This window comes from Rhagoletis zephyria, unplaced genomic scaffold (assembly GCF_001687245.7).
Source record: "Rhagoletis zephyria isolate East Lansing unplaced genomic scaffold, Rhagoletis_zephyria_1.1 Rzeph_scaffold_01036, whole genome shotgun sequence".
Lineage (NCBI taxonomy): Eukaryota > Metazoa > Arthropoda > Insecta > Diptera > Tephritidae > Rhagoletis > Rhagoletis zephyria.
The window spans coordinates 16,189-31,920 of NW_016158120.1; the positions used below are offsets into that span (position 1 = coordinate 16,189).

At 36.2% G+C, this 15,732-nt stretch overlaps 1 protein-coding gene across 1 annotated transcript in view; it reads right to left on the reverse strand.

The window, feature by feature from the left end:
* Nucleotides 1–1,137: 1,137 nt before the first annotated feature.
* Nucleotides 1,138–15,732, reverse strand: part of LOC108362569 (putative uncharacterized protein DDB_G0277255) — a gene marked incomplete at its 3' end in the record, with an annotated part of 51,713 nt that continues 37,118 nt past the window's right edge. The window contains exon 4 of the mRNA XM_017615597.1: nt 1,138–3,809. Coding sequence (XP_017471086.1) covers nt 1,138–3,809 — 2,672 coding nt within the window. The remainder of the gene's footprint in view (nt 3,810–15,732) is intronic.

Below are 15,732 nucleotides of genomic sequence, written 5' to 3' on the forward strand. Positions count from 1 at the left end.
TTAGAAATGCTTATTTGTTTGATCAGATTTCAACTCTTAAAAGCTTTTGAAAGCAAAGCAATCTGATTTTTCTTCAGTTTTCGCGTTTGCTCTAAAAATACATGGAAGTGTATTTTTCTTTATCGGGCATTTGCACGAAGCGATTTTACAGGCAACAAAAGTTGAATGCGAATTTGAATGAGAAGTTGTAAGTAAAAAAGTTGCCATCCCTATTCACACGAGGCGATTTTCGATTCAACACGAATTGTTATTTACATTATTGAAAATGAATTTAAATAGCAATACAGTATATTTTGCTTAGCTGCAAATCCTTCTTTTCACGAAAAACTTGTGCACGTAACCGAAAAAGGCACTTAAGCGAATTTTCTTTACTACTTCAATGAGGAAGGTATCCGAATCTCTATGAAACCTAATATTGGCGGAGCACTTACCATGTAGAAATTACTGCAAGCGAAATTTTTACCGAATGTTATCTAATTATCTATATAAATACATAAATTGATAGCCATTTTCGTTGTTCTGCGAGATGAGCAAAAAAAATAAAAGGTTGTAAAATTAGGTAATTGTAAGGTCAGTGCAGGTAAACGTAATACTTTCATTGATAATTGATACTAGTCGCACAATTTTTAAGGCAGGTATCGCCAATGTGCAGGTATGTTGAATGCATCTATCGGAGCAGTTTCCTTATAAATGTTAAAAATAATGCTTTTGATGCGCATTTTGGGGTAGGTATCTTAAATGTGCACTTAAGCATAGAGGCAGAAAAGCAAAATATACTGGATTTTATCACTTGGCGTAAATTTGGTAAGCCAAGCGTTGGTAGAAGTGCTTTTAGCGAAGCTGAAAGACAAAATAAAAGTAAAATAGAAAAAAAGCATGTACACAGAATGTAAACAAACACAGGGTTGCAAGGAAAAAAAGTTGAACGAGCTCAAAGTTGGCAGGCGACCAACTTTGCTGAAAGCGATTAGTTGAAAGGCCGTTCGGACGAGGCGATTTTTGCTTTCAACTAAAAGTTGTCAAAAATTCTATCACTGGGTGGCCAAAGTTTTGCATTGTATTTGTGCACAGGTTATTTCAACCAATGAAATATTAATTTTTATTCAATCAAATTTTCTAAAACAGGTCTATATTTACCTTCTTATAATTGGCAGTGGCAAAGTAAATCGGCCATCATTTGCGACTGGTGGTGCACTACCTGGCATAGGAACCGTTGATATCACTGGCGTAATGAGCGTTGTCCCTGGTGGTGGCACAAGTCCTACTATTGGGTGAGGAGGAGGCGATGTTGTCGCCGTTAATGCACAGCCATTTAATGGCAACGCACTATAGGGTGGGGGGAAATGCCTTTGTAATAGATCCGGTATCATAGGCCGTAACAGCGTAGAAATTGTTGCAGGCATCGTGGTAGTGGAAGACCCCGCTGAATGTTGTATATTGGATTGCAAATGCATCGCGGCTATACCCGTAATAGGTACTGGTCCAGGAGGCATTGAGTGGTGGTCTTGTGGACGACGTAAGGGAGAAGGCAGATGTAATTGATGTGAATAGGAAGAAGATAGTTGCTGAAGTAGTAGCCGTCGTTCACGTCTGTCGCGACGTCTTTGCACGCGGTTTAAAACTGGTGAGACGGGACCCCGATCGGTTCGCATTTGCGTGGACAAGGTCTCGTCGGTTTGACATTCTGTTGACGTAAACGTACGTGGCTGTTGAGAAATGACGACAGATACACTTGTTGGTGCTGGAGTCTCCACCATTGTCTGCGATAACACTGCTATTGATGGCGTCGATCTTATAAGAGGTATGGTCGTGGAACTATTTGGGACCTGTTGGGTTCGCATTTCCTGACCATGTGACCCAGCATGTGAATTTATACTATTTACACTGTCGGCAACATTTACATTGTTGATCACAAAGCCGTTATTTTTGGCACCACTAACACCAATAATACTACTACAACTATCGCTTTTTCTGACAGTGCATAGCACATTTGGTACTCGACAGACTTGACTGACACTTTTATTGATATTTACACTGCTCACTGGTGTGGTTATTGTTGTGATTGCAGTAGTTGCACTCAACTTGCACGCACTCTTGTTGATTGTGTTAACACTGGAATAATTACAATTGATTACACTAACGCCATTGCCTTTAACCATATTTTTTGGTTGTGCGCCTACATTCAACGGCGTGGCTTCTCCGCCGACGCAATCATTACAATAATTTTTTTCATTATTGCAATTAGCATTGTTTTTATTATTAGTGCAATTATTATTATTATTTTGATCACTGTTATCCGAATTCACGTGTATCGTCAGGCTCGGCTGACTCCGAATGACCGACGAGGCCAACACCGCGACCATTGCGTTATTACTCTTGCTGTCATTTCGAATGACATCAACCACTTCGTCATGGTTGATTTCTTGATTCCTCACATTAGTGGAGCAGTCACCGTTATTATTGTTTGTTTTCTGCAGCAGATTCTTACATCGATCGTCGCTGCTACTTTTCGCCCGACTATTACTGGTCAGACAACCTGTGGTCGCACAGTTGGAGCTAGTTAGAAAGACGCTGCTCGAACTGCCGGCTGGCAAAACTTTAAGCGTATGCACTTGCTGCGCCTGTGACTCCGAGGGTGGAGAACACAATGACGTATTCGCCGCGGCGGGTATGTTGAGCCGCATATTGTTCGTGGATTCAATGATTTTTTTGGTGTCGTTGTTGTTCAAAAATTCACAACCATGGCCGCAAGCACTGTCCCCACTATCACTTTGACTTCGACTAAGCCATTTCTGGCGGCAGTGACTGCTTATGCTGCTTTCATCAGCATCGTTACGAGCGGCCACTAGCGCACTTTCACTCGCCCGAAATTCAGCGTACAAGCGCTCGAGTTCCGCCAAGCATTTATTGGGTGTAAGAGTATCCAGTGGTGAGACGGATGGGTTACGAAGGTTTTCGGAACTTGGCCGCGTCGCTCTTTTGACTTTTGATCTTACACCGCTTAACGTCTTTTTCCATAAATTCGAATACGACGATAAGGTAACTAACGAAGATCGCGAATGATGCGCGCTAGCACGACCGTCGAATGAGCACGTCGCTGACTGAATGATCGTCACTGCATCAACCACTGGTGGCGCAGTACGTCGTTCAACGAAGTGGCTTTCCCAGCGGCTACCACATTCTCTCTCAGCTGTTGTCGCTTTGTCGCTCCAAGCCACGGCAAATAAGTTAGTTATTGTGTTTATTGCAGCAGCGTTCATTTGTCTACCACTGTTGGGGCAACTAACATCCACTGGCATTGTGTTGAGTAGAGCGTCGTTGTTATTGTTACTACAATTCTGGTTGTTTACGATGCTATTGTGTAAATACGAGAGGAGAAAGGGGTTTTGGCTTCTGCTAATGCAGGGAACAGGTTGACTGACCTCCTCTCTCTCGTGTGATATTGGTTCTGATCTTTCATTTCCTTTTATACTGCTATCCGTAACCCCTGTGACTGATGTAGCTATCGCTCGTGCCATTGTGTTTGGTTGTGAGCTGTTTGTGAATTGCGATTGTATGTACTGATGGTACCGTTTTAGTTGGTTTTTCTCTATCGATTCGTTATCATCATCTTCGCCATGGTTATTGTTGGTAATGTTGTACTTTTCAGTTTGTTGTGATCGGCCATTCGTCAGCTGCATTTTGTCGCCCCACTGCAACGTAGCCCCTGCTCTTGCCTCAATGCTTTGTTCATGCGTTGCAACTTGGACATTGTTGTTGAAATGGACAGCGAGTTCCAAGTTAATCTGACCCGTTGCCTGAAGGGAGTCCTGAGATAAAAAGAGAATTAGCGGAAAATTAATTAAGTCACAAGCTGAATCAAAAGCTCTAGGTCCATGTATCTACATAAAAACGGTTGCAAAAATTTATACATGTACATATGTACATACATTCACAGTATTGGACATATCTATAGCACCCCCCTTTCAAAGCGATATTGTTTGCCACTTATGTTTAATTATTTGTTTTTAAGAATTTTCAATTAAAATACAGTTCATTCTCCAACAAAACCCATATAAACCAATGTTTTAAACTTTTTAAAAGACCGTAAAAAGGGCAACAAACTTTCCCTTAAATTTCAAACTTTTTTCTCAGAAGCTCTAGAATTTTTTTGAGTATACAGTTTTATAGCGCATTCAATTTTGTCCAATAATGTGCAAGTTTCAAGTCGCTAAAGATTACCGTTGATTTTTTAGAATTTTTTTGTCTTATTTGCTTCCATATATGGACTAAACACAATTTATTTTTATATGGCAGAAAACCGCAACATCCTCGGCGAAAAAAATTCTAAAAAATCAACGGTAATTTTTAGCCACTTCAAACTTGCACATTATTAGACTAAAATTGAATGGGCTATAAAACTGTGTATTCAAAAAAATTCTACCGCTTCTGAGAAAAAATTTTGAAATTTGGGTGAACATTTGTTGCACTTTTTTGCGGTCTTTTAAAAAGTTTTAAGCTTGAGTTTAAGTGAGTTTTGTGAGAGAATGAACTGTATTTTAATTGAAAATTCTTAAAAATAAATAAATAAACATGAGTGGCAAACGATATCACTTTGAAATGGGGGTGCTATTGTATTGGCCAATACTGTATATTAGAGGCTGCATGAATTCATTCAAAACGGCTTATGAATTGTTCGTATACAAAACGAATGAATGATTTTTGTTTAAATTTTTTTTAATTTGAGAATACATGGTACAATAAAAACAGGTAGAAGCCAATTTGACGTCAAACCTACACAAGTCAAAGTTTTCGGGAGAGTAAAAATAAAAATGAGCGTGTGTAAGGAAAAATAAAAAATTACATTTCTCTGGTTGACGTTTGTGTGTAATTTTGAAGTTTATTTTATGTGTTTATTTTCATTAGTTAAATTTGTTAACTTGTATGTTGTTTTCTGTTTTTGATTTATGAGCTGCAGTGTGGTTGGAGGGACTTGTCGGCATAAGGGTCATAGAAACAGCACTTAGCATCAAACGTGCCTTTCCTGTACCTCCCGGTGTATTTGTGAACTTTGCTCCTTTAAAATGTTTAACGCACGGCAAGGCATTTCGCTGCAGCTCTGCCCCACAGCTGCTTTCGCAACGCTCCTTACGCGAAGGACATTGAAGCACGTTAAAAAGATTAGTGGTATCTCCTTTATATTTAACACCACATAAAAAACGCTACAGGTGTTGTATTTTTAACACACACGCTAAGTATAAACCGCACAATACTACACAAATTCAAATGTTAATTTAAATTTTTTATTAACGAACATTCAAAAAAAAAACGACGATATGACATTCAAAGCGTAACAAAATATAGGAAATAAAAGAAAAACAAGTTGAGAGCAACGTCATTTTGGCTTCTACCTGTATTTATGTACCTTGGAGTGAATATGCGTAAACATTACCATAGTGGAATAATACATATATATGTATATATATTTTTTTCACTATGAACATTACAACATTCAAACAAAGTGAAAATAAATTGAATTGAAATAAATGACAATGTTTTGTATGAACCAATGGTACAATAAAAACAGGTAGAAGCCAAATTGACATCAAACCTACAAAAGTCAAAGTTTTCGGGAGAGTAAAAATAAAAATGAGCGTGTGTAAGGAAAAATAAAAAATTACATTTCGCTGGTTGACGTTTTTAAGTGAATTTGAAGTTTTGTTTTTATTTATTTATTTTCTTTAGTTAAAATTTGTTAATTTGTATGTTTTTTTTTCTGTTTTTGATTTATGAGTTGCAGTGTTGTTGAAGGGACTTTCCGGCATAAGGGTCATAGGAACAGCACTTGGCATCAAACGTGCCTTTCCTGTACCTCCCGGTACATTTATGAAATCTGCTGCTTTGAAATGTTTAACGCACAGCAAGGCATTTCGCTGCAGCTCTACCCCACAGCTGCTTTTCCAACGCTCCTTACGCCAAAGACATTGAGGCACGTTAAAAAAATGAGTGGTGTCTGCATTATATTTAACACCACATAAAAAACACCGCTTCAGGTGTTGCATTTTTAACACATACACTAAGTATAAACCACACAACACAACAAAAATTCAAATGCTAATTAAAATTTGTTTTTAACGGACAATCAAAAAAAAAAACTGCATGACATTTAAAGCGTAACGAAATATAGGAAATAAAAGAAAACCAAGTTGAAGTTTAAAGGTTTGGTTCTCATGAGAGCAACGTCATTTTGGCTTCTACCTGTATTTATGTGCCTTGGTATGAACCCTGCAAACCATTTTTTCAGAGTATTCTAAAGAAATTTTAAAGAATTCGTTAAGATTTAATTCGATTTTTTGCCGAATTTTCTAAAATGAAATAAATTACGCACACTTCCATTCTTTTGCGAAATTTCGGAAGAAAATCTGTGAAGCAACGAAAATAATGCTGCTATGTGAAGATTATCTTTCATAATTTTTCCAGAATTTTCTTTATTTTTCGTACAGAAATTTCTTTACGAGTTCGTGTCAACCCCTTCATATAATTTTCTTTGAAAATTCGTAAAAAAATCGTTACAGAAATCAGATACTCCTAACGATTTCGGGAACTTTGGTTTGCAGGGAATATCTAAAAATATATGTATATATGTATGTATTGCTGCGCTCCCATTACAATACGAATAAACTTGATGGTAGAAAAAACTTTTAAGCAGAATATACACAATCAGACTTGTATGCATCCTTGGTCGCATGTCAGTTCGGTATATGCGACACGTTGTTCAAACTCCATTTCGTTGTAATCGTTAATCACGGCATCGTTAATCACGGCATACGGATCTACTTCTTCCCATCAAACATTTAAGGGGTTTTCATCTAAAGTAATAAAGGGATGAATTGCTTAAATTTTTCAGTTTACCCGCCCTCTTTCATGAACGCACCTTGGTAAATAATTGCATAAAACTGTTTATTATTTAACTTATATGGCTAGTTACGTTTCATGTTTACCTCATCCATTGCGTTCATTCGCTTTTATGTGTCTAGCAAAAGCGACTACCTGGCAACCTGTAAGGGTTGAATTTTGCTGAAATTTATACATTTATCCACCAAAGTCGTTTGATAAACCGATAAACTTTGGTTAAATAGACTTCCATACAAAGTTTGACAGTTCATTTATCAAAATGATAGCTTTATCACTTTATCAAGTTTATCAAGAGTTTATCACTTTTGATTAAGACCCCTTTAGAGTCGCAAATTGGCCATAGTGGACTTTTATTGCCCTCACATACGGCTCATTATGGAGTCACATTTAAAGATTTTTTCAGATGTTTATCACTTGCACACGTTGCCAAAGGATCTCATTATACCCGAGCGCACTTGTGCACAAGGGTATTATAACTTTGTTCACATAACGGTTGTTTGTAACAGGCAAAACGAATCGAGATAGATATAGACAAATGTATACATAAATGATCAGAATGAAAAGAGAAATCGATTAAGCGGTGACTGTCTGTCCGTCCGTCCGTCTGTGCACACGATAACTCGAGTAAAAATTGAGATATCTTAACGAAACTTGGTACGTGGACTTCTTTTGGGCATAGGACGGATGGTATTGAAAATGGGCGAAATCGGACAATAACCACGCCTACCTCCCATATAACGGTAATTTTCAGAAATACGAAAAGTGCGATATTTTAGTAACGACTGAAGATAATTCACTCAAAATTGTTAATTACAATGAGTTTTAGACGAAAAATAAGAATATTAAAAAATTTTGGCAAATGGGCNGATCACATATATGTATCTCGCTAACCGTTCTAGCAATTTGAACCAAACTCGGTATGGTTATTGTGCTTGCCACATAAAAGCAAAGCGTTGAAAATTATTTAAATCGGACTAAAATTACGACCGATTTTCATATAACGGTATATTTCAGAAATGCTCCAAACTGCAATATTTCGAAATTTAAGGATGCTAATTTACTTAAAATTTCTACACCCGGGCTTATCGTGTAGCAGTAGCTTTCGGAAAGGTGGAAAACATATATTTAATAAATGCGCCGGGTATTTAATGTTCGGCTCCGCCCGAACTTAGACTTTCTTACTTGTTTTTGTTTAAAAGTACTTTTATTATTTAATAATGTCGAAATATCCACAATTGCGGGATATAAAGCTATATGGCCTCTTTTATTTCACTTATAAGGATTGGCCGAAATTATTATTTATCACATGTACACGTAGCACAAGGATTACACTTGACAAAAGAAGAGAGGCATCCACCGCTCTTCTCCAGCAACACGGAAAGGAGAATTCTACTTAGTATCGGTTATAATCCCTAAGCGCGGCCATTCTGTTTTGCGGGTCCACTCTTCTCCGGCAACACGGAAAGGCTCAAGTGAGTGCCTTTATCTAATAAAAAAAAAAATAGTGAAAACGCATGTCAAATTTCTCTTCAAAAACAGGGCTCCCTAGGGACCTATAAGGGCGGTTTATTCCCTCTCTAAAATGGGGTGTGGGATAGGCCACGCCCCTACAGCTACGCCCACCGCGCATACAACGACAGACCCTAAAGTAAAGTTTCCCACAAGCTTCCGTGATACATCATAAACAATTTAAACGATTAGAATTTGTTATTTTAATGATTTATCCTTATACATACATAAGTCGTTTACACGGTTTTGCATGGGTTCCTATGTTAAAGATTTCTTGCTTTTCTTTTTTTGCATAAAATAGTCTTTAATAAACGTATAATGCGAAATCAGTTTTAAAAAATTATATTTAGTGATTTATTTGTGAATCCAAATGTTTGCTGGGTTTATAATTTTCTATTCAAATATGACGTTCTGTCTGCATTGCGTACTATAAACCATGATACAAAAAAGAAGGTAGTTCCATTTAATGACATTCGTTGTTGTTGCTAACCATTTGACTTTTAATAAATTTATGACATTTCATAAAATTCATGCTACCTGATCACCAGAGATAATATTTTTTTTTTTTGTAAAAGTAAACAAAAATGTATGAAAATGGGTGAAGTTTAGTGAAGTTATTGAATATATATGAAAGGAGGGCTGCATGACCATCCGTCACCTCTCGAATTCAAGTACAGATTTCGATCATACCTTCTAGGTAATTTTTTAACCACTTAAAGAAATTATTGTTGTTGTCATAAAGATTCTAAAATGTATGCATGAACTTTATTAGGGCGAAACGAAACTATTTTGAGCACGGAAACAAATGTTGAGTCTTCAAGTGAAGTAATGTTAAAATTTGAAGAGGAGTTGCTCAGTGAAAATGTTTTCAAACCACTTAACGATATTGAAATATCCGCAGAAGAAGAACTCGAGGTAAACTCCTTACCCTTTCGTTTTTATTTGATTTCTAATTTTTTTAAGTAGCTCGCAGAAGAGCATGAAGCAGAAGATTTCATCAGTCCACTCAAAGATGTGGAATATGATGGACTTGAAAATTTTGCCGGCTACATAATTTCGAAAATGGGGTTGACAAAACTAGGCTTCAGGACGCATGTAGAAAGTGATCAAAATTATACGTATGTTAACTGTTTATCGGAGGGCGGTCTGTACAAGCCTAATTCAAGTTTTTTGCATACATTGGAAATTTTGAATTCAAAATTTGTTGAAATTAATGGTGATTCGCTAACCACAAAGCCAAAATTTTTGCAAAATCTGATGAGAAATTTAAAAGTAAATTTGGACCAAAATATTATAAAAAGATTTTATTTGGGAAGAACATTCTTTAGAATTCGATTTTTAAATCGCAAGATTAAAGAAACGAAAATTGTATATCAAAATAAGAAAATGAAAAAAATAACAACATAATGCACTAATGGTTTCGATTATAAAATAAAAAGAATATTTACAATGTAACAGTTTACATTTTATATATTTTTAATAAAAGAGGGGCAAACCACGTAAGTAAAAAAATATCAAGTACTGATTGTGAGTTTTGATTTGAAATATTCTCACATTGGTAAAAATATGGGAAAGAAAATACTCCGATGTATTGTTTTAATATTATCAAAGTGGCAAGGCCGTTGATAATACTGACAATTTATGAAACTTCAAAAAATTTTATTATCCGTCAAAAGTTGTTTATTGAAACTACCTTCTTTTTTGTATCATGGTATAAACGTTCAGACCTGTCGCAATAACAAGCAGAGAAGTTGAAAATTTTTAATTTTCATCATACATGTATGCGTACCTAAAATTTGGTGTGCATACCCGCCTATCCACCATGCGACGGTATGTCATACTTGACATGTAGTACAGACAAGTTTACTTGTGTATATTCTGCTTTATTACCGAAATGAGTTTGAATGATTCGAACCTAGGTACATTAAAACAGGTAGAAGCATGATTCAATAATAAAAGGTTTTGTATGTAGCTTTTTTCTAAAATTTTACACTTCCACCCAAAGGGATGGTTTTTGGAAGCAGGAGAAAAAGGGGAAGAATTCATTCACACTTCCTAAAACGGTAGCTAAATTCCTCAAAAGGGTGGGTAGTATAGTGATTTAATTATTTAATTCAAACAAGCTTATTTACATCGAATATAACCCCTGATTCATATATGTAATACTTCTATATTGGCAGTAAGCTAACTTCTCAATGTGTAAGCATTCCGAAATAAAAGCGAGACAGTCTAGTACCGTTTTTATACCCGAGCGCACTTGTGCACAAGGGTATATTAATTTTGTTCACATAATGGTTGTTTGTAACAGCCAAAACGAATCGAGATAGATATAGACAAATGTATACATTAATGCTCAGAATGAATAGAGAAGTCGATTAAGCCATGTCTGTCTGTCCGTCCGTCTGTCCGTCCGTCCGTGTACCCGATAACTCGAGCAAACATTGAGATATCTCAACGAAATTTGGTAAGTAGGTTTCCATTTATCCAAGGTAGGTTGGTATTGAAAATGGGCGAAATCGGACTGCAACCACCCGCCACTTCCAATATAACAGTAATTTCCAGAAATAAGAAAACTGTGATATTTTAGTAACTACTGACGATAAATCACTCAAAATTGATATTTACAATAATTTTCAGACAAAAATAAGAATATTATAAATTTTTGGAAAATGGGCGTAGCCACGCCCACTTATGGTTACATGTGTATAACTTGGTAACCAATTTCTTCCAAACTTGGCACAGTTATTGGCCTTGGTACAATGTACAAAATCGGACAAGAACCACGCCCACATCCCATATAACGGTAATTTAGAGAAATACAAAATCTTCGATAAATCAGTAAATATTAAAGCAGATTTATTCAAAATTGATGCTGGCAACAATTCTTTACCAGGAAATATGTTTATGATAAAATTTTGGAAAATGGGCGTGGCACCGCCCACTTATGATCACATATATGTATCTCGGTAACCGTTAAACCAATTTGTACCAAACTCGGTATGGTTATTGTGCTTGCCACATAAAAGTAAAATGTTGAAAATTATTGAAATCGGACTAGAATTACGGCCGCTTGTCATATAACGGTAAATTTCAGAAATGCTTGAAACTTCAATATTTCGAAATTTAAGGACACTAACTTACTCAAAATTGATACACGCCGGCTGACCATGTAGCGGTAGCCTTCGGAAAGGTTAAAAAGCATATATTTAATACTTGCGCCGGGTATTTAATGTTCGGCTCCTCCCGAACTTAAAGCGCAGTTAGTCAACGACGTAGCGTAAACGTAGGTTGACGTACGTAGCAGCATATAAAATTGACTGTTGATAGAGAGAGAGAAAAGCAACGGCAACGTCACCGCAATGCGGTGGTGAGTTTTCGTCAACACGCGCATCCCATAAGGTAGATCGTGTCTGCGTCAACCTACGTCTACGTTACGTCGTTGACTGTTTGCGCTTTAAGACTTTCTTACTTGTTGTCAATGCATTGTGTGCTTGAGTGCCGTTTTTGTATATGTGTTGTGTACATGTTTATTTATAAACTTATGTGTTCCTTTTCTTTCGTACGTGTTTATTGATATATCTGTACTGTAGTGTTTTCGGATGGTACTCTTACTGCCAATTTAGGAGTATTACATATATGCCCTGATTGTTATTAAAAAAAAAAAAAACATTTAAATGTACATATGTACCACAGTTACGTATGTACGTCAGACGGCGCATAGCTCGAGAATGGATGGTCCACTTTGAGCTATTTTTTTCGTGTGTTTGTTTGCCTAGCAAATTTTTGCGGTACCATTCACAGTTGATGGATATACAAGAATATCGAGGGCATATATTCAGTAGCCTCTATCTGTAATTTTTACAAAAACAACTTTGTGATGTTAGAACCTATCTGGGTCTTACCTGTCATCACTGATGTTAATTCTGTAGCTCGTTTCGGTAACTCTTCTCTACCGATTATTTCTCTACTGGTAGAGAATTTTCGTCATTCTCTACTACTCAGTAGTAGTAGAGAACAGGGCGGCGAATTCATATACGAATTCGCTTTAGTAGAGAATAGTTACAGAAACGAGCTACTGACTTTGCAATTTTAAAGTAAATTCTTCTGTCAAGCGTGATACAAGGTCAGCATTAACATCACCAATGACCATCGGCGTAGCCAGAATGAAATTTAAGGGGGGCTCGACCCTATTAAGCTGGCATTTCAGGGTAATATTTTATATATATGTATATAAGGAAAATTTGAAAGTTAGGAAAGTTTGGAAGTTTGAAAGTTTAGGATTGGATTTTTATATCAGAGTCTCATTTTTGTGAATAATGCCGATAGAGGGTATTGTAGTATAGTGTAAAATGTCTCCAATTTAAAGATTAATTTCCACTACACTCTCTCTTCGTTTCTCTACCTCACTCACTCTATTCCTTATTCTTATTATATTAAATACGGCATAGCTTTATCCTATTATTAAAATAAGACAACTATGTAACCTATCCTAGTTATAAGAACTATCATAGCCATTTTGCTAAAGAGCAGTAATAAAACTTCAGTTCAGATCCTGTCGAACCATCGTACATTAAACAAGTATTTTCTTCATTTGGCTAAGCGACCCTTCGTCGCGAGATGGCGACAGTGACAGGACGCAACACATAATTATAATTTTTTTTTTGTTGAGAAACACTTTAATTAAATGTAACGAGCGAGAAGAGTGGTAAAATGCATTAAATTGAAAAAAAAAACAGAGTACAAAATAAACTATTATATGAGCGCTAAGCGACATATTTAAGTGCGAAAACTAACAAGCGCATGTGCGTGCACTGATTGCACTGAACCTACCCAAAATAAATCAGTGGTAAAAATGTATTAAATCGCATGCAAATCAAAATCGAATACAAATAATACCGCAAAGGTACATACATATGTGCTAAGTGACATACGTGCAAAAAAGGGGAGTATTGCTAAAAATACTTAACTGTACCTTATGCAAGATGTTAGTTCTCGAAAATCCACTATGCACACGTGTACATTTTTCAGGCAAAAACGGAAAATTCCCGTTGTTTTTTGTTCCACCATGAAGCCTAGGTCATTTCAATGTCATATGTATGCATTTATGTAAATGATGCAAGCAAATTCAAAGACAAAAGCACAACATAAAAGAAGATCGCAAACTTATAATAGACAGTCTATACTCTACCGTTTCCTTTCTTAAATACTTACATACAAAATGAGTGAGAAATAGTTATGTATACTACATGGAGCAATAAACAGTACAGCAGTAGTTAGAAACAAATATAGCAAACAAAAGTGTAGTGAGAAAACAAAATACAAAAGCACAGAAAAAAAAGAGATCGCAAACTTCCCATGAACGAAAGACACAAGATCACGCGGGAAGGAAAGAACGAAAAAAGTTATTTTCTAGCTGCCGAAATCTCGACGCCATCTTTGTTGTAAGAAGTAAACAACGAAGAGAACGGAGAAAACCGCGAAATTGTTGAACGCATGAAAAATAATTTTTATTATGTAAATTCTTCTAAAAATCATGCCGTTGTGTTAAATTATTCTTTATCTTATGTGTACACACGTTGTCACAAGCGAAAATGAAGAAAATTGCAGTAAAAAGCCACCACCAAATTGTCACCAACGATGAAATGTAAACAAACGGCTAATGTCAAAATCGTTCAACTTTTTTCCTTAATGCGATTCTAACGGGCTACTCTCCTGCTCGCGTGATCTTGCGTGAAAAAAATCAATATGTCTCCATCAAAGGAGATCACGAAGCTGTCGCCGTCAATCTAGTGAAAACTAAATTGAAATGTACCACAAGAAATCTAACAGATAGGGAATCTTCACTTACAGAAATCATGCAGAAGCTAAAACACTCAGTAAAGGGAGAATCCGTTGAAGTTATATCAGTAAAGATAATTAACGTTAAGCAAAATAGCAAATATGCTAATACATACACTCAAGAAGTAGAAGAGTTAAGACAAGCGTTAGAAAATGCTTAAATAGCTGATGGATTACCTATGGAAGTAGCGTCAAAATATTTTACACAAGCAGCAGTTAAAGACATGGCTAAGAATTGTTCAATCGATAAAGTTAAGGTGATAGTGGAAGCTGGTCAATTTAGTACGATGAATGAAGCTATAGCTAAGTTTGTACATAGCTGCACAGAGGCTACTGGACACCAGAACACAATTCTACACATAAAGCAAAACGGATGGGCAGGGCGTGGCGGCTACAGAGGTAATTCTAGAGGTTCTTATTCTAATAACTATCGTAGTCGAAATGCTTTCAATGGAGGCAATGTCAGAAATCGTAGCTACAGTCAATATAATAGGCAACGGCAATACCGTAGACCACAATATAACCTCAACAATAGAAGCCTTGTACGATATACAAACGACGAAGGTTCGGAAAACCCCAAAGCTCCCCTATCAACCAACAGTAAGCATATATCACCTAAATCTAAATCTGAGCATTTTTGTAAAAATTTTCGATAACAAAAGCAATAAGTTACTAACTTTATTAGTCGATACCGGTGCGGATATACCCCTTCTCAAATGGAACCATTTCTCTTCACAAACAGCAATCAATCGCAATGAAACCAAGTATTTAAGCGGAATTGGTCAGGGTAAAATTCAATCGTTAGGTACATCTATTTTAGATATGAGGGTTGAGAATATTTTGATAACAAAAAAATTTCACATGGTAGAAAAAGAGTTTCCGATACCGTGTCATGGAATTCTAGGTATGCATTTCATCATTAAATACAATTGTATTCTTGACTTTAATGGAAATAAGAATTGGTTAATTCTAAGACCAGAAAACTTTTTCCACCGAATAGCCATTCCTATTACACATTCATACAAAGATAATACTATTTTATTACCGGGAATATCTGAAGTCATTAGGCCAATAAAACTTAACAGCCCTGAGAAAGAGTTGGTGGTTCCAAATCAAGAACTACAGCCTGGTATTTTCGTAGCAAATACTATCATTAACTCAAATAAGCCCTACGTTCGCATAATAAACACCAACGATACAAACAGCAATGTAAACACAGATAATATTATTACAGAAAGCTTGCGTAACTATGAAGTCATAAAGAAAAAATCAAGTACAAAACATAATAGAACTAAAGAGATTCTTAATAAATTAAAATCAAATTTTCCCATCAGATTCAAAGATTCACTAATAAAACTTTGCTCAGAAATCAGCGACGTTTTTGGCTTGGAAGAGGGGCCAATATCTACCAACAATTTTTATAAACAAAGCCTTAGAATAAAAGATAGGGAACCGGTGGTCATAAAATATTATCGTATACCTCATTCCCAA